Raw genomic sequence first — 26,780 nt, 5'->3', positions numbered from 1 at the left:
ACAACACAGAGACTTTTATTAATTGTTAAAGCTTGGCTGAGAGCTTGGGCTCATTTTTTTAACTGGCTCTTATAACTTAAATTAACCTGTTTCTATTAATTTATATGCTGCTGCATGGTTCATAGCTTGTTACCTCATCTCTTATGTGTCGTGCTTCCTCTGTATCAGACTGGTAACTCCACCTTCTTCTTCCCAGCATTCTCTCTGCCCTGAAAATCCTTCCTAGTTATTGGCCATTTAATTTTTTATTAAACCAATCACAGTAACATATCTTTACACATTGTAAAGGAATATTCCACAACACTCTGTAGCAGTACCACAGTATCCTCCTGTCCTGTACTTGTTTGTTCTTGCTTTATTTGACGCCCTATTAGATGTCACTGTGTGTCAAACACTGGTATAGATGCTGTACTTAAGTTGTGGACTAAAGCAGTGTCCAAGGTCGCTTTACATACAGCTTGGTATGGTAAGGACCATGGAGGACGGGTTGGGGAGCAATAGTATAATGAGAGTAACTGATGTGGGTAGAGCTAGCATATATTAGGTGCTAGAAAGACCTCTTTGAGTTAGTGACTGGGAGTTGAAACTAAAATATAAACATGAGTAGAAGTTGGAGGCAGTAAAAGCAACTCTTCGTCACAAAATGTCTCGAGTCCAGGTATCCAGAAATAAATGTTAACCTCATTGTCTAATCCTGACCATAGCTGGAACACCAGAATAATTCAGATCAAAGACCACTTACTCTTCCTTGTTTCTTAATGACAAAAGTGTGGGTGCTAAGAGGTGTTCCTGTTCTAGGTGTCCTCTCCTGTACAAATGATTGCCTTTCATTTGGATTGCTTGTAGGTTATATGAGACCAGCTGACTAATATTGGGCTGAGGTTGTGAAACGTGCCTGTCCAGGAATGAGAGCAGTGCATAAGAGTTTCTTTCCAAGGACATCTTGCTAGACAGTTTAAACTAATTGTCATCCTGTGGACACAATGTAAAAACAAAACCAAATAAACAAGAAACATCTCTTTTTTGGAGTAATGATTACACTTGGTGAGGGTTGAGGTTTTATGACTTGTAGTGTGTTTTATTTATAGAATATATGTAGAACTCTTTGGTTTGCCATTTAGATAGATATGTAGGAATGTTTCTAAGTGTAAGATAATTATGGAACTTTATTTTTCCTAGGTAGTCAGGCATTTTTCAATTTCATTCCTTCCAGTCATGCTCAAGGAAGACTAGAAAAATACAAAGATATAGAGGAGTGGAGAGTATAGCAGTGAAGTGCAGTCATAGTCCATAGTCCTCCTTTCCTCTCTGAATTGCCCAGTATCTTTTGACATCTTCCAAGAAGAGTATAGAGATTTAAATGAGTCTGCAAATACCAGCTTTGTAAAAATGTTTTTCCTTGTGGTGTTTTTAGACATTAATTGGACAGAAATTTTCACTTTCCCTCCTTGGGATAGAAGTTACACAGAAAGCTATTTCATCATTACTGGAAAAATCACAGGAATGTGGGCAGCACTGTTTCTCAACCTCAGCCCTACTCTGACGGCCAAGTGCATCCTTTCTGTAGATTATGCTGCATGTGGCAGCATGCTAAGCTGTATCTAAGGCCTCTGAACCAACCACTAGACACCAAACTGATGATCAAAAAATATATAACCAGATATATAACCAAATATATAACCAGATATTACCAAAGGTCCATGGGAGATGGAAAATCACTCCCCTAGAACCACAGCTTCAGACTCTGATGTTGGTGAGATTTGTCTTGTAAAGGAAATGTCAAATGATACCTCCTCAGAAAGGATAAAATGAGTGAAAGTATTTCCAGTGACAGACAATAAGTCTACTTCTATCTAGCCAGTAATTCAACTGACTGGTAACTAAGAAATGATTCAATTTCTGTATTTTGTGTCAAAAACTTTCATGGTATTTCTTCTGTGTTCTATGATGTATGTGTGTAACACTTTTTATTACTGTAGCATACACTGAGAAAAACAAGGAAGCTAGGCTAATGAGGTGGGTTGGCAGTTGAGAGCACTAATTCTTGCAAAGGACTCACATTATATTCCTAGCACTCTATCATGGCTCACAACCATCTAGTTCCAGGGGATCTAGTGCCTTCGGCTGACCTCTGCAGGGACCAGTTATGCACATGGTACACAGATATACATGCAGGCAAAAACATTCATGTGCATAAAATATTTTTTTAAAAATCTATGAGAAAAGGAAGGGAGAAGGCCTATTTTTGGCTTATGTTTAGGGATTCCTGGGGTAGGGGAGTGGGGCACATGGAGCAGAGCAGCTCCAGGTGGTGGCTGCTGGGAAGGGAAAAGAGGCCTGAGCACAGGCTTCCATCGTCCCCTTTATTCTATCCAGATCTCCTGTCTGTTGGCTGATGTTCCTCTCAGGGTAGGCCTTCTTCCCTCTTCCTCATCCCTCTGGAGTTCCTCACAGCCACAGTGTGCTTTACTAACCTAGGCTTTGCTCAGTCCAGTCATGGGTGGCCATCCAAACTAACCATCACAATGTTGGGCATCAACATTTACTCGATACAGTTCTTCATAAAGAAATACAGAAGGCAGATGTGAAAGGGAAAGAATTCACTCCTTGATCTATAAATGAAAATGTTTTATAATTGTTGAGCAAGAAAAATGGCCATCTTGATGTCTGCAACAAAAGTATGAGCCCTCAGTGCCAAATGTATTTTGAGAGTGCTGTTTACAATTTGGCAAAAATATTTCAAAATGAAGCACATATGAGAAAACTTTAAGTTTATTATACCTAGATTCTTGTTAAATATATTATAATATGGTTTTTCCTGATTTTCTGTAAATTATATTGACATATAAACATTTTTAAAACTATAATCAATGGAGTTCATTAGATGCTGATGATAGTAATGAGGTTTCTCATCTGGACACATGTAGTAGCCTCCTAACTGATTTCCCTTCTGCTTTGAAACAGCTCCAAAAACTATTACAAAACATAGACTAAATCATGGCATTCATCCCCTAGGTGGGATCACTAAAAACATTCACCCTGAGCTGCCAATTTCACTGCTGACCCCTCCTCTGCTGTAGTCCTCCTCTTATCCACTGGGTGCTTTTCTCACTGGTTTTCTTCCTGTGTCTCCATCAGACCACATTCATCTTTAAAAATCCTTTCTAATAGGTTGGGTACCCTAGGAGTAGGATCTACTTTCTAAGCCTAACAAGAACAACAAATCAGGGCACAGTACACACTTACAAATACTTATTGAAGGATTATGTCCACATAGTACTTCCTCATTCTGTTGTATAGTTTCAGATACATCAACATACACAGACCAGCTAACACAGAAGACTTCTTTTGCTTATACTGTTTCTAAAGGCTAGAGGATGGTATCTGTTTTATATGATATATTGGTAAACATTCATCATATCTGTTGAGATGATCTGTTGTATCTCTTATTTTTTAATTGTGGGAGGTGGCTGTGCATGCTTCAGTTTATATGTGGAGGTCAGAGACAGCTTGATAGAGTCGGTTCTCTCCTTCCACCCTGTGAGTAGTCCCAGGAATCAAACACAGGCTCCAGGCTTATCAGTGAGCATCATTATCCAGTCAGTGCCATCTTGCAGACCCTCTTGTTTTGTATTTTTCTTTTTTTAACATGGTGATACTTTGGGATTATTTGGGGTGTTTGTTATTCAAAGATTCATAGGCAAGTAATCTGTATTTGAAGAGAATAAATCTATTACATGTGATTGTAAGTTCATTACTTTCTGCTTAGTTCCTTAATGTTGAAATGCTCAGTACTTTAGAGAATTAGTTCATCTTTTTATCTTTCTTAATTTGCTTTTTAAATTTAAAAGCTTGCCAACAGTTACAAGGATGATTTAGCAAGGAACATGAAAGAGTTTGCATTTTTATTTTATTATTATGCTTTTTGTTCTCTTCTGCCAGAAGCATTATCAGGCTGTAGTTAGTAGGGTAGTAGGAAGGGCCTCATCAGTGAGAGGAAGAGCTAGCTGCCTTTCTTCCCCTTCTTCACAGTCTCACCTGGCTGGCTGGTGCTCTTAATAACCACATGACTGCATTTGGTCACAAATACTATTTTAAATTAGTTCTGTGAGAAAAATAAATTGTTTTGTGTTAATAAGCCATGTGAGCTTTATTAAAAGTATTTGATTTTTAAAATATATCACTCATGGATCTCAAAGAAAGCCATGTAATGTCATACTTTATACAGAGTAACAGACTCGCCAGAGACAATGAACTAAGAGAAAATGACAAAGAACAGCTCCGAGCACTTTGCACCCGGGACCCACTGTCTGAAATCACTGAACAAGAGAAAGATTTCCTATGGAGCCACAGGCAAGTTGGGGGTGGGAGGTGAGGCTCTCAGTAAGGCAAAGGAATAACCAGCACATCATTTGGTGGTAGTTGTGGAGGTAAGGGTCTCTCACTGTAGCCCAGGCTAGGCTTGTGCTCACTGCATAGCCCAGCTGCCTCTGTTCTTGACAATCCACCCACTTAGCCCCCCCCCCCCCAGTGCTGCGATTACATGTGTGACCCACTGCTCCTGGCATGTCCTTACCATATTTTTTTAAGGAAATAAAATGTAATTTAAATGTTATTTTTCTTATTAATGATTTTTTCAAAAGTATGGATACAGATATTTCTTTCTAGAGATACATATAAAAGTTGTTTTTGTTTCCTTTCTTTTTTTGTTGCTGTTTATTTGTTTTGTTTGGGGCAGGGTTTCAGCCCAAGCTGTCTTTGAACTATAGGTGAGAATGACTTTGAACTTCTGATCCTTCTGCCTCCATCTCCTAAGTACTAGGATTGCAGGTAGGTGTCACCACACCTGGTTTACAAGGTGCTGGAAATTAGGATGAAACCCAGGGCCTTGAGTATGCTGGGCAAACACTTTACCAACCTAGGTATATCCCCATCCTCAAGCTTTTTAAATTCCTTTTTTTTTTTTTTTTTTTTTTTTTTTTTTGGTGGTAGAGATTTAACCTACGGCCTTCTACAAACTAAGCTACATACTCTACCACTCAGTTTTAACCTCAGACTGACAACATGCTTTCTTAGAATTTTTTAAAGTATAATACAAGCAGGAACACACATACACACACGATTTAGACTATTTACTCATTAATTTAGATGATATATTTGGCAAGTTCCCTACCCCTTTTCCTAAAGGAAGAAAATAATGCCTTAGCCTCACTTGTAAGTCATGCTACTACTTGGCACACTAGTATATTTGTTTCTTTTATTACATTTTATTTATTATTATGGGGTGGAGATTGCATTGTCACAGTGTGCATGTGAAGAGCAGAGGACAGTCTACAGGAATCCGATCCCCCTTCCACTACGTGGACATATCAGCTTGGTGGAAAGCACCTTTACCCATTGGCCATCTCACCAGCTGCCCACACTGGTGGATGTAACTGAAGGAGTTGTAGTTCATATCTTTAGAGAGTGTGTGAAGCACACACCTTGTCCATTAAGCTCATGGCGGTCACAGAGGTGAACGAGTAACATATGTGTGATTGTTCTTAACTGTCAGCCACCATTTATCTTCCATTTGAATCCTTAGTCTTTACTATTTTACTGTATCTGCATAAATATGTAAATATATGCGCAACCATAGTCTTCTACACAAGTTGGCTTTTCAGATAGTAATAAGCCTAGAACTTCCTACAGATGCATGATGGGGGAATTAGATGTTAGACCTTCACATACCATGTTCTTTATTATCTTCCCCAACAGACACTACTGTGTAACTATTCCTGAAATCCTACCCAAATTGCTTTTGTCTGTCAAGTGGAATTCCAGAGATGAAGTAGCCCAGGTGAGATCATTTAGGGGCTCTTGGACAGAACCTGTGTGTTGCCTAAATCATTAGTTCTCAGAAAATCTGCGTCAACATGGAAGATTAAATACACTATAAATTATTATGATGACTTAATTAAGAAAAACACCAGTCATAATCATTTCATATATAAAAGTAATTATTTTTAAGTGTGGGCGGTATGGTTTTTTTGCTGCAGGGTTTCTCTGTGTAGCCCTGGCTGTCCTAGAACTCTTCTCTGTAGGCCAGGCTGGCCTTGAACTCAGAGATCTACCTGCCTCTGCCTCCCAACTAAAGGCATTTGCCACTGTGCCTGGCTTTAAACTACTTTTAGGGTCCTGTGTTAAAATAGTGTTTTTACATATGATCTACTTACTGTCTTTCTCTGTCCACAGATGTACTGCTTAGTCAAAGATTGGCCTCCAATCAAGCCTGAGCAGGCCATGGAGCTTCTGGACTGTAATTATCCAGATCCTATGGTTCGGAGTTTTGCCGTTCGGTGCTTGGAAAAATACTTAACAGATGACAAACTTTCTCAGTACCTCATTCAGCTTGTCCAGGTAAGACCCTAGAAACTGAAAATGCTTCACCCCACATCCCTCCATCGTATCAAAGCAGCCGCAATAGTTTACTAATGGTGGTATCTACTTTATTGATACCAGGTTTTCTAAGTCCAGCCATACTAAAATGGGCCTGATTATCTGAATTTTTGTTTTGTTTTTTTCTAATTCCTCAGGTCTTAAAATATGAACAATATTTGGATAACCTGCTTGTGAGATTTTTACTCAAGAAAGCGTTGACAAATCAAAGGATTGGCCATTTTTTCTTTTGGCATTTAAAGTAAGTCCGATTTTATTCCCCTACCAAATTTTTAGATATGTATAACTCAAAGCAGCATGAATGTCTCTTGCTGCTTTTTTGTTTGGGAAGCCAGCCTGTTGCACAATTCTTTTCTTTGGAATTAAATGAAGTAAGTGTAAGTCAGTACAGAATTCTGAACTGTTAGTGCAAATATTTTCAAAGGGTTTGCTTCCACTTTGAGCCAAGTAAAATTTGCCAGTTACAAATTAATGTTGTCATAGGTGTCATTGTTTACATAGATGAAGTTGTCCCAAAATAAAAATCTTACCTTGGAATTCAGAACAATAATGACGGAGTCCAAGGTTTCATGTGAGAAAATAAGCTTAAAAAAATAAGTGGCTTTTGCAAGTGATCCCAGGACTTTGGGAAGCTGAGGCAGAGGGATCACAATTCTCTGACCCAAAGAAAGAGGGCAGGGTAGAGGGGAGGGGTGAAAGAGGAAAACTATGCAGTGTCATACAGTACTCAGAGTTGTCATAAACCACCTGATTTGGGGAAATTTATAAACAGGTTTATGTTTAGTGTGGCTTTGTTTTTTGATTTTGTTTTGTGTTTTAATTAAGGTTGGTATCTAGAGAAGCTATGTTTAAAATAAGCATAGAGACAGTTAGGAAAATGTGAACATGCTTGAGGGATACTCAGACCTCAGTGAGCTTTTTACCTGCCTCAGTTTACATTATTAATTCTGCTTTCCTATTTTCTTCTTTTATATCGGACATTGAAATTAACTAATGAAAAGTAGCTAAAATAATCCTAAATCAGTAAAATACCTAGTTGTTTGTTAAATTTATTCAGCCAAGAACTACCTGAAACATTTGATTATTTTCTTCTAAATGGGTAACTTTTTAATCATTGTATTATTAAAACATTTATTGGGCTAGAAAATGGGTTTTCCTATCTTCTAAGAAAGTATATATGCTCATTTAAGACTATATATAGATCAGTGCCTGAATTTGAATCAAAACCAAGCGCACTTCCTTTCTGCATTTATCAGTTTTCCTGGCACCACCTCTTGGTCAATATTATAGTTTTGCCTTGTTCAGGCATTTAAAAAAAAAAAAAAAAAGACTATTTGTAGGGCTGAAGCAATGGCTCAGTAATGACAGCATGGTACTCTTCCAGAGGACCAGAGTTGAATTCCCAGCACCCACATGACAGCTCACAACAATCTATGACTACAATTCCAAGTAATCCAGCACTCTTCTGGCCTCCACGGGTCCTGAATGCACATGGTGCACAGATGTACATGCAAGCAAACACCCATATACATAAAATGATCAAAAATTAAAAAGACTATATATACACATAAACTGTGCTTATTCTTTTAGATCTGAGATGCACAATAAGACCGTCAGTCAAAGGTTTGGCCTCCTGTTGGAGTCCTACTGCCGTGCCTGTGGGATGTATCTGAAACACCTGAACAGACAGGTAGAGGCCATGGAGAAGCTCATCAACCTAACTGACATCCTCAAACAGGAGAAGAAGGATGAAACACAAAAGGTGTGTGAATGTGTCTCCCATGGACTTGGACTGTTGAAATGAGGCGGAATTACTTAAAAGCCCAGTATACATATAGATCATCATGGTCTTTGCAATTTGGACTCAAATTCCACTGTCTGCCTGCTTTGTGATTAAATAGATTATGTAGGCTCCTAAGACTCATCTTCTTCAATTGGAAAATAGTACTTTGAACTTAGTGGTTGTGAGAAGGAACTTCATCATATGACCTGGGCAAAGTTCCTGTCATCGTCCCTTGAATGTAAAGAGGTGCCCACTATGTACTGTTTTCATGTAGCTGTAATTAAAATAATCTTTTCTCATCTCATTTGTGATTTTAGTAATGACCCTGACATAGGTAGAAAGAAGTGAGTTTAACTGGACTCAGTAAACACCTGCCGTGCTGAGGTCCTCAGGAACTTTTCCCATCCCTCTTCACTGCCAGTTGAAAAGCAAGCGTTGCCTTCCCTCCAATGAAATAGGAGAATCCATTCACCAGTGAGTCCCAAAAGGCAAAGAACAGAAAAACAGCTTTTTTTTTAAAGTTGCAGCAATTAACAATATAAGAGAAAATTACTGTATTAATTTAGATTCCTTAAGATATGTGATTGAATTGACTCTTCTAAAATTGTGTGGTATATAGATTGGTAGAAATATATGGAAAAGGCCAGGGTGTAGTTGTTGGTGGTATATGAATTGCATGAACAACTTCAGTCCCCAGCACCACATAAAACAGGCTTGGTGTAGTGTGTAGTACATGTAAATAAGTAAATAAGTAAATGTAAAAACAAAGAAAATTTAAAAAGGATGTTCCCATTTCTGATATGGTGATTATGGGCAACAGGGAACTGCTTTGAAAAAAAAGTATTATAATTGCAGTAGTTTGAAAAGCTTCACAACAGATAGTTTGTTAAGTGTTGGGGTCTTCATATCACAAATGGACTTTGTACCACAGTTTCATTAGAAATTGGAGTTCATCACTCAACAACTTAGCATCTCAAACGATTATGATGAGGAACTGGTCACACTCCTGGCATACAAATGGTTCCTGTGGATAGTTCTGTGTTTATACTAGAGTATGGTGGGCCCTGTGCTAAACAGAAATCTCTGTCTTTTATGTCTTTACTCAAAAGATCTGCCTAGTCAGTGGTAATGAGATTTTCTAGCTACTCAGTATAGAGAAGTGTGGAAGACTTCATTACTCAGATTCCAATGGGAAAATTATGAATTCCTGGCTCCTAACCTCTTTTGTTCTATCACATTTTATTAATGTTTTCAATAAATGAAAGTTTCCTTAAAAACAGAAACTGCTTGATAGCTCTGAGTTGGTGGATGGATCTTCATACTATAGACGGCATATAGTGTGTGATTCTATGTATCAAGTGATTTTCCAGATTCTTTAATCCTCAGTGGTTTTTCCTAACAGAGTGAATGCTCAAAGTTTTCTGAAAAGCCTTAAAAGTAAGACTATCAAGCTCAGATCTGAAGTAGCCTGGTCTCTTTGTTTTCCTTCTCAAAGAATCACCAGACTTCCTCATTGAAAGTCAAGTAAATCCTTGACTTTTCAGATAATATAATCTGGCCTCTCCTATTGAACTCAGTTGTGAGACCAGTCAGTGAACAAATGGCAGGACAGTGTTTGTAATACAACTTGATTTACAAAAAGCCACAGCCTATCTTCAGGCAGTACTTGAATAACTTTGCTTAGAGCTGTGTCAGCTGGTAGAGCTCATCTCCCAGAGCCACCCTGACCCCTCCCTGATAGTACTGCCTGAGTCATGGACTTGCCAGTCACCAGTTTTCATGGCCTGGGAAATGGAGGTGGACTTCACAGCACTGCATTCTCAGTGTGTGAAGGAAGCTGCAGATGCTTTCCCCTTATGAAATGCACTTCTCACTCAGATTGTGCTTTTTTTTATCAGGTACAGATGAAGTTTTTGGTTGAGCAGATGAGACAGCCAGATTTCATGGATGCTCTGCAGGGTTTTCTGTCTCCTCTAAACCCTGCTCATCAGCTAGGGAACCTCAGGTAAAGTTTTTATGGCCTTTATTGCCATGCTTAAATAAGTATTTTTCCAAATAAGTCTTAACAAAAATCTGATAGTCCTCCAGTTCTTGTAAAACAGCAGTAGTAAAATAGTCTTAAACTAGACCTACATTTATTTAAAATCAGTGTCTGCTACTTTGATAATAGTTTAACTCTTTGTATGGTTAGAAACCATTGACCATAAACAAAAATGGGGATGGTCTGTATAAAACTAATGATGTCTTCTTAGGTTGGTGGAAAATTTATGTGAACATTTTAAAGATTATTTTCTTTTGTAAAAGTCTTAGTTCTTGTAACACTTCAAAAAGCTCTCTATTGTGTATGTAAACCCAGAGACCAAAAGTATAAAAGCTAAGGTGCCTGGTAAAGTGTTCAACTGTCTTACAGACTTGAAGAGTGTCGAATTATGTCCTCTGCAAAAAGACCACTGTGGTTGAATTGGGAGAACCCAGACATCATGTCAGAGCTACTGTTTCAGAACAATGAGATCATCTTTAAAAATGGCGATGGTGAGGAGAGCCCTAGTGAGCTCATGCTGTGTGCATGTTGCTGTCTTTATACACAGGATATTTATGAACCATGGAAACCTTTGAAAGCCATTTAAGGATTACTGTAGAAAATCTAGAATATTAAAATGTCTCACATTTTACAGTGTGCATGTCAAGGAGTTTGGGAAATGGGATACTGTACTTTAATGAGTTTGAACTCAGGATCTGGAGAAAGTAGGTATATGCAGTCACTTCTCAGCTAACCTCTTCTGCCTTGAAAGTAGACTTCTGCCACAAGGAACTCACTTGTCATGCATCTTAGCAACCAGGGGAAATAACTGGAGATGGACTCCTGTAATTCTAACTCTAGTAATCCTCCCCAACTCCAAAGTCAGTATGTCATTCTAACTCTAGTAATCCTCCCCAACTCCAAAGTCAGTATGCATGAGTCAGGAAGCAAAACTGGCATGCCTCTGCCCTCATTCATTCCTGGGATGGGCTACAAATTAAACTGACAGAAGCCAGAAGCCAGACTGGGGGGTGGGGGGGGTAAAATATATACATATGCTTAAGAAATCATCCAGAATCTGAGACCCCAAAGAAAGGCCAAGTGGCTGAATCTGATCTATCCTCATGTGCTATACTGAGGCTGGGCTGGAGGAAGGCTGGCATTACAGGCAGGTAAATTGTACAGAACAACAATCAAAGTTGTTCTAGCTGGATGTGGTTACACACAACTGTAATTGCAGCACTTGGGAGTTGAAGGCAGGAAGACCAGATGTTCAAGGTCTTCTACAGCTAACCATCCAATTCAAGGCCAGCCTGAGCTACATGAGACTCTGTTTCAAAAAAGAAAAAAAAAGTTATCTCAGAAAAGTCCTGAAAACTAGGTACTAGTCTGTCAGGACCTGATCACAACCTCCAGCTTACTGTCAGCCTGGTGTCACCTTCCTAACTGAGGTGTAATTTGATCTTCTTCAGATTCAGGAGCCCTGAAGTCAGTGTCTGCCTTAGCTTGCTTCCTGTGTGCATGGGTGGTTTGCATCCATTCATGCCTTAAGTGTTCTGTGTGCTGGACCCTGGGACTATGGCAGAGCCTGCCCATTTGTAGCTTAAAGCCTGGCTGGGAAAAGAATATTCAACAGACAATTCAAAAGTGAAAGAACCATGAGACAGAATGTATTTAGTCTTCTGAGAGACTGTTTAGGTCCTGATTTCTGTAGAGAATTGGGCTACAGGAAAAGGGGAGGCTCACCAGTGTTGACCCCTGCATTGCATTATGGGCCACATTTACACATAGTTCAACACATCTGACAACAGTGTTGATATGTATTTGCATTTCAGATTTACGGCAAGATATGTTAACACTTCAGATCATCCGGATTATGGAGAACATCTGGCAAAACCAAGGCCTTGACCTTCGGTAGGTAATCAGAGCATGGGATAGATTATCTTAATAGGAAGATTCCTCCCCTCCCCCAGACAGGGTTTCTCTGTAACAGCTCTGGCTGTCTTAGAACTTTGCTTTGTAGACCAGGCTGGCCTCGAACTCACTGAGATCTGCTTGCCTCTACCTCCCAAGTGCTGGAATTTAAGGTGTGTGTCTCCACTGCCCAATAAAGTCTTAGTGGTAGAAGTTTAGAAGCCTATATTAAAGCTGTTTGCAAAACATACAAAAAAAAGGTGCAGTAGTGATTAAGAGGTGGTCTTGATTGCCTTTTCATTTGTACTATTGCTTGCCCCAGAAGCTGCTGAGACTCATCTAAGTGAAAAGAGCTGTCTCATGATGCCATAAGACTGTCCATGCCCTGGAGTACTCCATTAGGAATACAGCAGACTTATTAAAGTTCAAAAATGAGGCTGCACAGATGGCCAGTGGTTAATAAGCACTTGCTGTTCTTGCAGAAGAGTGGAGTTTGTTGCTAGCACCCACACTGGATGGCTCACAACTCCCTATGACCTCAACTCTAGGGAATCCAGCACCTTCTTCTGACCTTCACAGGCACCCACACATATGTGCACACATACAAACACAAATAAAAATTTAAGAATATTTAAGTTCAGAAGCAAGTTTTATCATAGAAATTTAGTAATTCTAAAGCCACCTTTTCATCAGTTTTGTCAGAAAACTGCTGTTTCTATCAGTTTCCTGTTCCATCAACTGTTCTCTGACCCCTTGTATTCTCTTCCCCTGACTTTGCAGAAATGTTTTATGCTCTCATAGTCATTGCTTCTAATAGTGCTTCTTTCTCTGACTTGACTCTTGCAAATTCATAAAAATCACACAAGCAGAAGCTGCCTGCTCTAAAGTGCTTTGGTCTGATTGACATTGTCTTAGTTACTGTTCTGTCACTGTGAAGAGACATCGTAACCAAGATAGCCTTTGTGAAAGGAAGTGTTTAATGGGGTTGGGGGGTTGTTACAGTTTTAGAGGGTTATTCCATTATCATAGCACAAAGCAGACAGGCTTAGTGCTGGAGCAATAGCTGAGAGCTTAACTCCTGATCTACCTCCCAGCAGACAGAGAAAGGGACACTGGGCCTGGCATGGGCTTTTGAAACCTCAAAGCTCACACCTATCAACACACTTCCTCCAAGAAGGCCATATCTCCTAATCCTTGCCAAACAATTCACCAACTAGGGATTAAACTTGCAAATATATGAGCCTCTGGGTGTTACTCTCCTTCAAAAAATCACATTCCACTCACTGTCCCCCATAGACTTATGCAAAATACATTTAGTCCCATAGTCTTTTACTATCTCAACACTGTTTAAAAAGTCCAAAGGCTCTTCTAAGCAAAGGCACTCTTTTAACTGTAACCCCTGTAAAATCAAAAAGCAAATTACATACTTCCATCATTCAATAGCACAGAGTATGTGTTATTCTAAAAGGGAGGAAGGGAGCATAGCGATTGAATACTGGACCAAAGCAAGACTGAAAACCAACTGGGCAAACTCCAGATCTGCATCTCCATGTCTGATGTTAAAACTCTCTTCAGATCTCCAACTCCTTTCAGCTTTGACCACAGACGAAGAGCGCTCCAGAGCTGTGCACCTGTCAGCACCACGACTCCAGCGTGACTGCAGGCATTGTTTATCTCTTTTTAATACTCAATATAACAAGATAGAAGTACCTAAAATCACTTATTCCACATCCCCATATGTGGCTAGGTCACAGATTTGTGGGTGTAAGTTTTAAAACTATCTGCTTTTTCATGGAATACCATTTTTACTTTAAAAACAAACTTATAGTCCAAGTATAGATACATGCTTCAAGCCCTGCAGTCAGAATACTAAGGCTAAGAAATCCAGTTCATATCAACCTTGACTACCTAACAAGACCAGGGCCATCATGGGCTACATAGCAAATTCCTCTTCCAAAAATACCAAACCAAAATATCTAATGGACAAGGAAAAATTGAGTTAGGCTATTTGGCAGGTGTTTTCTTTGAAAATAAACACCCTTGTGTGTCTATGAGGAAAACTATGGCAGTATTTGTTGCCAGTGATAACATTTGAGTTTTAGAGGAAAAATTAGAATTGTGAAAAACCTGTTTATCAGTATTATCAGCTTTGACTCTCTGAATGAGATTAATGGTAGCATTAACAACTCCATATTTGAGAGGTAAAGACAGGAAGAATGGCAGGAGTTCAAGGTTAACTTTATCATTATAGGGAGAATATCAGGATCCTAGCTCAAAAAAAACAAACCAAAAAATACATGTTTTATTTTTCATTATGTCATAACAAAAAAAGCATCAGCATTTAGAAAATCTATAAAACTTATAAGCTGGAGTATCTTCTAAATGATCAGTGCAGGAACCCATAATGTTCTTAATGTTAAAACACACTTTCAGACACAAGTCACTTTAGATTTAACAGCATGAGGTTTATTGGTACAATTTTATAGTCCACATTGCAACTTGAATATCTTACTAATTATAGAAGTACTTTGTACTTCCTTTTCCTGGCTACCTGTATATAGATGTTTCTTCATGTGCTTAATTAAAGCATCACATATAAAACTAAGAATGATGACACATAACTGTAACCCATACTCTCAGGAAGGTGAGGCAGGAGGATCTTGAGTTTTTGAGGCCTGCCTAAATAAGGCAAGACCTTGTTTCAAAAAGAAAAACAAATCAAACCTGAACTTAAGAAAAATTGCTCGTGTATATTACTTATAGAAATGTATATAAAAACACAGCTGGTTCTGGGGCTCGAGAGATGTTTACTAGCAGTTGCTGATCTTAAGAAGAACCCAAATTTTGTTCCCAGCACCCACATAGCAGCTCATAACTGCCTGTAACTCCAGTTGCAGGGGATCCAATGCCCTTTTCTAATCTCTCCAGGCTTCTGCATGCATGTGATGCATGTAAACTCAACAACTGCACATACTTACACATGAAAATAATCAATGACCTGGGCGGTGATGGCGGATACCTCTAATCCCAGCACTTGGGAGGCAGAGGCAGGAGGATCCTAGTGAGTTAGAGGCCAGCCTGGTCAACAAAATGAGTTTTTTGACATCTAGAGATACTACATAGAGAACCCTGTCTTGAAAACCAAAAACAACAACAACAAAATTAATGAATTAATAAATCTTTTTTTAAAATACAGTTGGCCATCAAACCCAAACATAAAAACCGTTTTGAAAAAAATGTGAAAGTCAGTCTTCTCACTGCTTTATTTTTTTAACATTAATTTGTTTTACGAGTATTAATGTTCTGCCTGTGTGTTTGTAAATGCACCACATGTGTGCCTGGTACCTACAGAGGCCTAGAGGATCTCCAGTTATGGATGACTATGAGCCACCATGTGGGTGCTGAGAACCAAACCTAAGTTTTCTGGAAGAGCAGCCAGTGTTCTTAATTGCTGGTCCATCTGTCTCTCCAGTCTCCCTCACTGCTTTTTTCAGACAGGTTGTTTTGTTCAATTGTGCAAATGGTACATTAATGCATAATGGTTTGGTTTTAGCCAAACATTTTCAGGAATAGGTTTGTTGATATAAAAAAGAAAATAGTGATAAGACAATAAATATCATTCATGTTAAATTTACTAATTGAATATAGATATTTTTTGGCCTATTAAAATATTTGCAGTTTTACCAGACCTGAACAAAGATGACACCAGTAGACATGCTAACATGGAGAAGGGAAATCACCTGAGGCCTCAGCCCTAAACAAGACTGCAGGCAGCTAAGGGAAGCTGAAATTGAGAAGCATAGTCTTCCCTGGGGAAGAGACCCTAATTTGATTATTCAGTACCAAATGGTCTGTCCTGAAAACATACATTCAAGTGACATTTTATATAGAGAGTCTGAGCAGCTTGTACTTAGGAAGATTGTGCATGCACACACTTGCCTGTGTGTATGTGTGCATGTATGTGTGTATCAACAAAAAAAATAAAGAGGCCAGGATTTTGAGATAGAGCAAGGAAATGTGTGTAAGAAGGATTAAATGGAGAGAAGTGGAAAAATGATGTTATTATACTTTAATTTCAATCAAAAGTATTTGCTGTTTTAAAATTGTGCCTTTGTCAATTTCCAGAATGCTACCTTATGGCTGTCTGTCCATTGGGGACTGTGTGGGGCTCATCGAAGTGGTGAGAAACTCTCACACTATCATGCAGATCCAGTGCAAAGGAGGCCTAAAGGGGGCACTGCAGTTCAACAGTCACACACTGCACCAGTGGCTCAAGGACAAGAATAAGGGAGAAATGTGAGTTTGCTCTTGGGTTTCTGCCACATGCTGGTGGAGAAAACCATCATAGTCAGAAAAATTCACTTCACTTTTGAAATATTGGAGGTTGTTGTGAGTGACCAAGAGAACTGCTTATGATTTGGTAGGCCCTCATGGTTCCCCTTGTATCTCACTTTCTCTTACTTCTAATAATAAATAAAAGGAACATTTGGTTCTGGCGGCATGGTGCTACAGTTAAGAGTGTGTGTTCTTTTTTTGGAGGACCCAAGTTCAGCCCCCAGTACCTACATGGGGTGCCTTAGCAACCACCTCCAGGGAATCTGGTGGCGTTTTCTGGCTCCATGGCATGTTGACTCAGGTGTGCGTGCCCATCCAGATACAGATATAGATATATAATTAAGTAAAAATAAATCTTGTTCAAAAATAATATACATTCAAATTTTTACTTCTAATTTGTTAAAAGTGATGTTCTAGAAATTAATTTTCAACACTATCAGTGATGGCACACACCTTAATCCCAGCACTTAGGCGGCAGAAGTAGGTGGATCTTTAAGTTCCAGACCAGCCTAAGCTACACAGAGTGGCAGAGACAAAAGCAGATAGATCTCTCTTGAATGCAAGGCCAACCTAGTCTACATAGTGAGTTCCAGGCTATTCGGGGCTGTTTAGTGAGACCCTCAAAAAAAATTTAATTTTCTCCTGCGGATTGTGGCTTATCCCAGCACCCAAGAGGCTAACCTAGAAGGATTGTTGTGTGCTGTGAGTTCAAGGCCAGCCTGGAGTGCAGTGTAAGATCTTATCTCAGAATAAAAGAAAAATTGGGGGCTGGAGAGATGACTCAGATGATGACCTACTTTTGCATAAGTGTAAAGACCTAAATTCAGTCTCTAACATCCTTATAAAGCCTCCGGGCATGGTCTACAGCCCAGTGCTTTAGGCAGGGAGCTGGGACAGCTCATAGCGGCTGGCTTGCCAGAAACTCTAATCACTTGGTGAGGCCCCCAGGTTCACTGAGAGGCATTGTCTCAAAAAATAAGGTAGTGAGATGCTAAGAGATGGTTCAGTGCTTAATTGAGCACTTGCTGCTCTTCTGAGGGACTCAGGTTTGCTTCCCAGCACCCTGACAGGTTCAACTGCATACATCAAATTCTTACTTTATCTTTAATTCCATGGGATCCTACGCACTCTTTTGACCTCTTTGGGTGTGTATACATTCATGCAAAAATTCACTTAAGTAAAAGTCCCAAATGAATAAGGTTGTGAGTAATAGAAGGCACCAAGTGTTAACCTCTGACCTTGATACATGCACACTTGAGCGTGTGCACTCTCACACACATCACCCACGAGGAGTTTATTTCTTCTCTGTAGATATGATGCAGCCATTGACCTATTCACAAGGTCATGTGCTGGCTACTGTGTGGCAACCTTCATCTTGGGGATTGGAGACCGGCACAATAGCAACATCATGGTGAAAGATGATGGACAGGTAGTAGCCTTTAATTTGCTTTCAGGTTCTTTAAATATCTTAAGTCAAGATCTTTTATGTCTGCACGTTAAACTAAAATGTGATCTCTTATTCTTGAAAGCTGTTTCATATAGATTTTGGGCACTTTTTGGATCACAAGAAGAAGAAATTTGGTTATAAACGGGAACGTGTGCCATTTGTTTTGACACAAGATTTCTTAATAGTGATTAGTAAAGGAGCCCAAGAATATACAAAGACCAGAGAGTTTGAGAGGTGAGCTCAATGACTGCCTGGGGTGGGTAGGTGCTTGCTATCAGCCCAGATGCTGCTACCTGCACTTCAGACCACTGGGTGCTGGCCAGAGGGAGAAGTGCATGTTATAGCCTCTTATGGGGGGGCGGGGCTGAAAATGAAAACTGATATCATTCATTGAACTAAGTGAGGCCTACAAAGATAGTAACCTTTAAAACTTATAACACACTGAAATTATTGGCTGTTGTTAAAGTAATTCACTTTATCTTGCCAAATAACATGTAGTGTGGTTAGGACAGGGGTTTTGGTCCTAACCTGAGGAAAACCAGCAAACTGTAACTCTTATGCATAATTACTCTTTTTCCTGCCACCTTGTGGTACATTGTTAGTCTATCTTAGATTTCAAAGAACTTTTATATAATTCTGTTTTGTGTATAAGTCAGTCCCCTGGCCTTAGATGCCTAAACCCTTCAGGCCTTACTTTAGTATAGACCAGTCCAGCCGTTTAATAAATACTAGACCCCAGTATTTCAAGCACCATTTCAGGTCCTTGGCAGGCAATAAAGCATTCATTCACAGTGTACACATTCTAGAATGGTGTGAGATATGGGAGCAGGGAGAGGAATCGTAGGTTTTAGACCTTTGCCCAAAACAGCTGAGCCAATTCTATAAAGTCCAGAGTACTAGTTCTTGCACTGACCAGGTGTTCTTCCACTTGCAGATTTCAGGAGATGTGTTACAAGGCTTACCTAGCAATTCGGCAGCATGCCAATCTCTTCATCAACCTGTTTTCAATGATGCTTGGCTCTGGAATGCCGGAACTGCAGTCTTTTGATGACATTGCATATATTCGAAAGACTCTGGCCTTAGACAAAACTGAGCAAGAGGCTTTGGAATATTTCACAAAACAAATGAATGATGCACATCATGGCGGCTGGACGACAAAAATGGATTGGATCTTCCACACCATCAAGCAGCATGCATTGAACTGAGATGGGAGCTGGGAACTGCAAGCTGGTGCACAGTTTCTCCACTGCATGGCAGTGAGTGGCAGCAGGCAGACGTTGGTGCGGGGATGGCACAGTCAGGAACAGCATTAGGACTTGAGCAAGAACAGAAACAACATGCTCTATAATTGAAACACTGTACACGCAAACAGGGTTTGATAGCACTAAACTAGTTCATTTCAGAATTCAGCTTTAGAATAATGAGCAAGTTCATGTTATGCCTTAAGTCCAAAAAAAGGTAAACTTTGAAGATTGTTTGTATCTTTTTTAAAAAAAAAAAAACAAAAACAAAAACAAAAATCCCCAAAATACATACAAATGATGGAGATGAAAAGAGAATGCTGTTCTGTTTGTCTTGCCAGGGTTCTGTTTAAAATGTGGACACAACCAAGGCTGTGACTGCTTTAGCTCTGAGTAAGCTGCAGCTTCTGTTAAGTACATGAAATTGGAGAAGAATGGAAATCCTTATTTTCCCATTGCTGTTCAGACTTATGATTTGAAGTGGGTATTTTGACTCCCTGCTTTATGAGGAGCAACACTTGGGGTGAAGGGACTTGCCTTTTGCTTTGAACAAACAACCCTTTGATGGATTTAGGGTCTCTCACCTGTGGTTTTGAAAGCAGTCACAAGTGATAATCTACAGACAGCTGTGTTTTTGTTGGGTTTTGTTTTTTGTTGGTTTTTTTCTGGACAGTATTTACAAGGATTTGACTTATTTCCTAGGGAAATTCTGGGCTCACATCAAGTACAGCAGTGATCATAGAGGAGGGACAGCAGGGGCTCCTGTTTCTGACCTGTACAGTATTCACTTTAAGCTGATTGTTTCTCCTTTTGCAATTGAACTGAATACTTTTTTTCATGCATGTTTTCCAGAAAATAGAAGTGAGTATTAATGTTATTAAAAAGATTATTTTTTTTTATTAAAGGCTATTTATATTATAGAAACTATCATTAATATATATTCTTTATTTACATAATCTGTCCCATAGTCATGCATTGTTTTGCACCCCAAATTTTTTATCATTGGTAACAGCATGGTTAGCTTTTCTCTTGTCTATAGGTGAGGCTCAGGCACTATTCCATTTATCCAGATCCTCTGTATGACTCCCTAAGGAACAGGTTGAACTGCACATACTTTCCTTCCACTGCTGTCGTTTCTACACGATGCCCTCATCATCCATGCATCTATAGTTGAGAATGGCACAATCATATGAAACCAGTTACTAAATGAATACCAAGTAGACTATCATCCTGACTCTTAAACCCTTCTACTGAGGTCTGGTCATGAATGACTTTTTATATTATGAGAGACTAGAAACCATGAATTTTTTACCTTTGTAAGCTATGTATCCATATCTCAATGATAAAAGTAGGACATTAACCCATTTTACTATCATGTCCCATTTCAAAGTGGTCAGGTCTCCAACTTCATTACATCCCATTCAAGCACAGAATGCGTTATTGAGCATCCTGAAAAGCATCCATCCAAGATGTAGGGCTAATGTTAGTGGTCACTCTAGATTTCTACTCAGTGTTTGAATCATTCATGTCCTTGAAAATAGCTTTAGCAGATATTCAGATGCCACACCAAAAAAAAGAAAAAAGAAAAAAAAAAGAAAAAGGAAAAAAAATCGGAAAAAAAATAAATAAAAAGAAAAAAAGAAAAAAATGTGCAATAATTTACTGACAGTTCCTAGCTTAGGTGTGTTAATGGAGAGCCTCTTTATTAAGAGCGCACACTGTACACTCTAGAAAAACAGCATCCCTTTAAAAGCGCTCATCTGTGAGGTCAGACACCTATAGTAGAAGTTTTGAATAGTAAACAGGGGACTCTAATAAAAATACTCTTATTATCTGGCTATTTTAGAACCCTTAAAGGGCATAATTATTGAAGATTTAGGTACTTCACTAAAGCATGTATATATTATTGCCAACAAGAAAAACCTGAAGATTAGGGGAACTTAGTTCTGTAAACTGTCTTGGAATGTTAATCAGAATTTAAACTGTTTTAAGCAGAAAACCAGATAGATTCTTTTGCAGATATAGAAAACTTCCTAACTTATTTAAACTTGGCATTTAACACTTTGTGTTACTTAGATATGCAGTTGCTAGGTACTAACATCCCATTCTTTTCTGTATCAGGGATTATTACAATCAAACTCAGTGACATGGTACAAATCTACAACTTTAATGGTGGAAACTAAAGAATTACAAAGAACTGTGTTTTCCCGAGTGCCAAAAAAAAAAAAAAAAAAAGCCACGAGCCTCCTTGCACAAAAATGATAGCATTTTTTGCTTTTTTTTTTTTTCCTTTTGCATTAGTTCAAATAGTTATCTAGTACCACCTTCCAGGGTCTCCACACAATTAAAACACAACCACATAGCTTATTTTGCCATTTACAACCACATTAATTGTATTTGAGAAAAAATTTCTATTCTATAAGTGGTATAAGGAGAGAAAAGAGGAAGAAGGAAGGAGAGAAAGAAAGAAAGAAAGAAAGAAAGAAAGAAAGAAAGAAAGAAAGAAAGAAAGAAGAAAAGGAAGAGGAGAATGGGTTGAATTAAAAAAGACAAAAACTTGAATTGAAGCTGGGGTGATCAAAATCTGTTTCCAGAGAGCAATAATGTGCCACTCCCAGGTACTTCAATATCAGAAGGACCTGTGGACCGGTCACCTCTGTAAATGACCATCCTTGTCGTCATTGAATATTGTCTAAATGACTTTGGCTCCATAATTTCACTAAGTCACTTGAGGATGTTTCATCAGTAATTATTTCTGGAAGGAAAGAAAGCAAATCTAAAGAAAGAAACTAAATACACTGTAGCAAGAAGTAACTCCTAAATCATGCTTTCACGTTTTACCATCTCCTCAGCTATAAAAAAAAACCTGTAGTTTGAAGATTTTTAGACTGCTGTTAATTTGAAATCTGTTCATCTTACTGTGGAGTTTGATTTGTTTGTTTGTTTGCTTCCTGTTTGTTTTTAAAGATGTTTTTAATTAGAGTTTTTTAAAAGAAGGATGGAATTTGGTTGCTATTTCATGGTAGAACCTGAGACTTTGTGGTTCTTCATGTCCTCTGTAAAACTTGGTGTCAGAGTCATGAGATTTGAGGTTGTCCCTTCTATTCTGCTTTATATTACTGCCCATCAGGAAATGGGAACCTGGTGAATATATAATGAATTGTAAAATATTTTAATGTGTAACTTTTTCAACTGTGAAACTGACTATTGGTTTTTTTTGTTTTTTGTTTTTGTTTTGTTTTTTTGATGAAAACAGCTGCTGATAAAGTATTTTGTGTAAAGTGTAGTTCTTATTAATCAGGAAATGATTACTCGTTTAGATGTATATGTCCCTTGAACTTTATCTTAAACTCATTAGTAATTGTCATAAGCAAAGCACAGCCCAATTGCATCTCTGCCTATCAGGACTCTGATGGCATCTCAGAAAGGATGAGCAGCCTGTCCTAAGGGTACAGTGGGAACCTCATAGCACATAGACCTCAGTTTGTTCCTTAACATAAGTTTTGTATATTTGTTTGATTTGTAGTTTGGTCAAATAGTCCATGCCTGCCAGCTCTTTGAAGAAATTTAATTTCCAGCAAATATGTTATACCTAGTATGTTAATCTTTTCTGACTATTACAGTGTCCACTGTTCTCTGTGTCTCTGCAAACTGCAACTTGGGCTGGACCCACACACTCAATAATCCACCTTAAGAGTTATTTTCATGTCTATGACATCACTAAAATAGCAAATTCAAATTTGTGGCACTATAGATCATATTGCTTCTGCTTCAGATGTATGGGGGGTGGGGGTGGAGGAGGGCCTGAGCAGGAGAAGGCTGCAAGTTACAAGGATGTATCACACATACTAGAAAGGAATCACTTAAACTCAGTCTTGACAGCATCTTTAATTAGTGTAACTCTTGATAGCAGAGCAATACAGCTGAGCTGTTTTAAACAGACAAGCAAAAGCATTTTAGTGATTAAAACTGCAAACCAATCTTTTTCTTCCTTCTTACCAAAAATTATTTTACTCTCTGGAAAGATGTTGGGCTCTAGCTTAGAAGAATTGTACTCCTGTTAAACCTGTTAACTCCGTCCCCAAAAATTCTTAAGGGAAATAGCTAAGTTGCCATTCTGTGCCTCAGGTCTCACAACAGACGAGCCCTGCATTTTTATGTTTTCAAGTCAGACTCAGCATGCCTTACAGTTCATGGAGACGGCAGGGTGCTAAAATGTCAAGACTCCCGCCACTTGGAAAAGTTATATAGTCAGAGCAGCCTGTGGTGCCGGCCGATTCTTGTCTGTCATCCTTACCTCGTTTACTTTCTTTTATTGTTTTGCTAGAACGGATGGGTCAAGGATCTTTAATGAAAGGTATAAACACATGGAAAGGGTGTTTCCTAAAGTTCAGAAGAGATTTGCTTGCGTTAGGAGTCACCCAGATTGCAATGGCAATCTTGAATGAGTTTTTGTGGAATCTTCACTTGGTGAAGGTGTACACCTCTGTTTATTATGCAGTGCCTTTCCCTTTTCTTGGCTTTTGGGTATGACAGGGTCTAAGCTGTGTGCTTGTTAGAGCAAAGGGAACAGGAATAGAAGGGGATTCTCTCACCTCTCAGTGTCAGAAAGAATGTTTGTTGGTGGACAGGATGAAAGTGAATCTCCATATAGTGTATGGGTGGGTCTGATAGTTGCTACTAACAGTAGACTCCAGTCTTCATGTTAGTAAGTACAAAACAACAACAACAACAAAAAAGTTTTATAAGCCAGGTGGACTTTTGTAGCCTCATCTACTGTACCACAGTCATTTGCAACAGAATGATGTAATTTTTTTCAGTACTGTCTTTGTTGATCTTCTAGGTTATCAAGGAGACAGAAAACTGGCAGTGTTTCCTACTAAAGTATTGGAATGTGGCTCAGTTAGAAGGACTGGCAAGTATGTGTTGAAACCCTGGGTTTGAGCCTCAGCACCACACAGAAGGTACAACAACACATGCCTATAATCCCAGCACTAGGGGTATAGAGACAGGAGAATTAGAAGTGCAGCATCATCTTTAGCCTCATTAGTAAGTTCAGAGCCATCCTAGGATCCTTGGTCTTCAAAACTTCTAGTATGAATTTTCAAATGTAGTTATTTCTGTTGGTCCATAAGAAAAAAAATCATTTGTCAGATTAAAGTGTGGCCCTAAGAATGACTGGGAAAATGTGGCTTTTATCTAATATCTAGAAATGGTTTTGATTATGGAACCCAAACAATATGTTGTGGTGATGGTGGTTTTTTTAGGGTTTTGTCATTTTATGTTTGTCATTTTATGGTCTCACTGTATAGCCCAGGCTGGCCTCAAACTCAAGATCCTCTAGTCTTAGCTCCATAGTGCTGAGAATACCAGTGCCATATGCCCCCCTCCCCAGGCTCCAAGAGTCCACGTTTCAAATGCAGTTGATGGTTTTATTATCATTCTGTCTTTAGATTTAGCTTGGCTAAATGAAATCCAAAAGAATACATTGTTTTCAAACATAATATTTTAGTATCTTGAGAATAAAGCACTACTGAAAAAACAACTGCACAATGGTGCAAGGAGCTTGCCCCTCTCAGCTGGATTGTTTCTCTCCACTTTGTTTATTCAGTGAGTTGAGGTTCTGTGTAAGGACTAGTTAGAAACATTCTTGCTGGGCAGTGTAGCACATACCTTTAATCCCAGCACTTAGAAGGCAGAAGCAGGCAGATCTCTGTGAGTTCCAGGATAGCCAGGACTACACAGAGAGCCCTGTCTCAAAAAGAAAGAAAAAGAAACATCCTTAGTATTCTTTTAATTCTTGCCCTAGATGTGCTTAAGTACAGCAAGGTTCTATATGCTGTTGACTTAGAGCAGCTGTTCTCAACCTGTGGGTCTCAACCCCTTTGGGATCAAATGCCCTTTCACAGGGGACACCTAAGACCATCAGAAAACAGATATTTACATTATGATTCATAACAGCAAAATTACATTTATGAAGTACTATCAAAATAATTTTATGGTTGGGGGTCACCACAACATGAGAAACTGTATATAGTAAATGTTCTCAGCACTAGCAAGGTTGGAACCACTGGCTTAGAATGTAGACAGCTACAGCTTCACTAAATTGAAGACCTCTTTTGTCATACTGTTCCCTGCAAGGAGTGTAGCCTATGACTGCACCTACTGTGTTAATCACTACTGTCAGTGTCTTCTTGTCCCTAACTACACAGTCTGTATCATCACTCTGTTCATTAAATGAAAAGAAAACTTGCCTTGTGTCTACATGGTCCTCAGCATGGGGTGTAAGCCAAGAGCCTGAGAATCCCTTTTGCTGTTTCTCTTCACAGGCAAACTAGTGTTGCTGTGAATAGAGTCCAGTTAGATTCGAGTTTGCTATATAATTAATAAGAACACTCGATTGAAAAACTGGATCAAGCCAGGCATGGTGGCACTCCCAGCACTCAGGAGGCAGAGGCAGGTGGATGTCTGTGAGTTTGAGGCCAGCCTAGTCTACAAAGCAGGTTCCAGGACAGCCAGAGAAACCCTGTCTGGAAAAAAAAAAAGAAAACCAGGTTTGTTTGCTTATTTGTTTGTTTTGGGTTTTTGTTTTTTTTTGTTTTTTTTTTTTTGCTTTTTTTTTTCTTTGTCTTCCCTGCCAGTAAGTACTAGACAAAGGAATGCTTTCTCTAAAGCATAAAAAACTATTAATATATACCTTGGCTAGTATGCTAGCATTCACAGTATCTCTGTGGTAGAACATGCCTACCATAGTTCATAAGGCTGTAGGTTCAATTCCCAGTAGTAAATAGAAAAATTAGAGGCGTGAGTACTAAAAAACAGATTTAGGTGCTTGTATTTTAAACCGGTATGTAGGTACATAGGAGTAGTATGAGTATATGGATAGGAAATTGGCTATTTTCTCACATCTGTTGGAAACTAGAGTCTGTACATGAAGTCAGTTTAGAAGCAGCCTGCTTTGCCTTCCGTTATAAACAGTGCAGATGACCTGCCTTTGACTGGTACCAAGACAGGAGCATTGATGCTTCTTGCTTTCACAATAAACCTGTCACCACTTAAATTTTACTAGTGCCAGGTGGCTTGAACTTGTAACTGACTCTGTTCTCCAGCTTAATGCCTGTATTTCCTGGGATGAACCATTAGTTATCTGCTTAGGAAACCTCTGTGACTGATGAAACACAGGAGGCTTCAGGATTGAGCATAGTAGGGGAAAGCACAAAAGCTGTATATTGTCAAGTTGGGAGTCAAGTTTACTAGGAAATGGATTTGAGATTTATCTTTAATTTGAAAAATAACAGAATCTCCATTTACAATTTTTCTTGGGCATGCATGGTGTTTTTTTTATTATGGGGTTTGGTATACAAAATGACATTGACAACCATTACACAGCAGATCAGTTAGCCAAGGGATGAGAGGGTGGGATAGCAGAGAGACACCTGTCAGAGCTTACCAGACCCCCCACACACACACCCCCCACACACACACACCAAATGTGACCGTGTAGGCCACTGCAGCTCAGCATAAAGATTTCACAGCTACTGGCATCTCCCTTACTTTTGCAAGTCACCAGAAACTAAGTTTGCTGTCTCGACCCCCTCCCCC

At 39.0% G+C, this 26,780-nt stretch overlaps 1 protein-coding gene across 4 annotated transcripts in view; it reads left to right on the top strand.

Moving 5' to 3' along the window:
• Window positions 1-22,459, top strand: part of Pik3ca (phosphatidylinositol-4,5-bisphosphate 3-kinase catalytic subunit alpha) — a 72,812-nt gene extending 50,353 nt beyond the window's left edge. For 2 of the 4 annotated variants that reach the window (XM_027392021.2, XM_027392023.1), the window contains exons 10-21: window positions 4,229-4,353; window positions 5,758-5,839; window positions 6,235-6,399; window positions 6,576-6,679; window positions 8,029-8,200; window positions 10,120-10,226; window positions 10,632-10,753; window positions 12,077-12,155; window positions 16,281-16,451; window positions 17,802-17,919; window positions 18,020-18,171; window positions 18,872-19,142. In XM_027392021.2, the coding sequence (XP_027247822.1) occupies window positions 4,229-4,353; window positions 5,758-5,839; window positions 6,235-6,399; window positions 6,576-6,679; window positions 8,029-8,200; window positions 10,120-10,226; window positions 10,632-10,753; window positions 12,077-12,155; window positions 16,281-16,451; window positions 17,802-17,919; window positions 18,020-18,171; window positions 18,872-19,142 (1,668 nt within the window). Of the gene's footprint in view, window positions 1-4,228; window positions 4,354-5,757; window positions 5,840-6,234; window positions 6,400-6,575; window positions 6,680-8,028; window positions 8,201-10,119; window positions 10,227-10,631; window positions 10,754-12,076; window positions 12,156-13,730; window positions 13,819-16,280; window positions 16,452-17,801; window positions 17,920-18,019; window positions 18,172-18,871 lie in introns of those variants that run through there. The other 2 variants (XM_027392022.1, XM_035450326.1) reach the window with 2 other exon arrangements.
• Window positions 22,460-26,780: the final 4,321 nt, after the last annotated feature.

This window comes from Cricetulus griseus, assembly GCF_003668045.3.
Source record: "Cricetulus griseus strain 17A/GY chromosome 1 unlocalized genomic scaffold, alternate assembly CriGri-PICRH-1.0 chr1_0, whole genome shotgun sequence".
NCBI classification, from domain to species: domain Eukaryota; kingdom Metazoa; phylum Chordata; class Mammalia; order Rodentia; family Cricetidae; genus Cricetulus; species Cricetulus griseus.
Note: the sequence above shows the minus strand (reverse complement) of the source record. Positions and strands in the feature narration are given on the sequence as shown.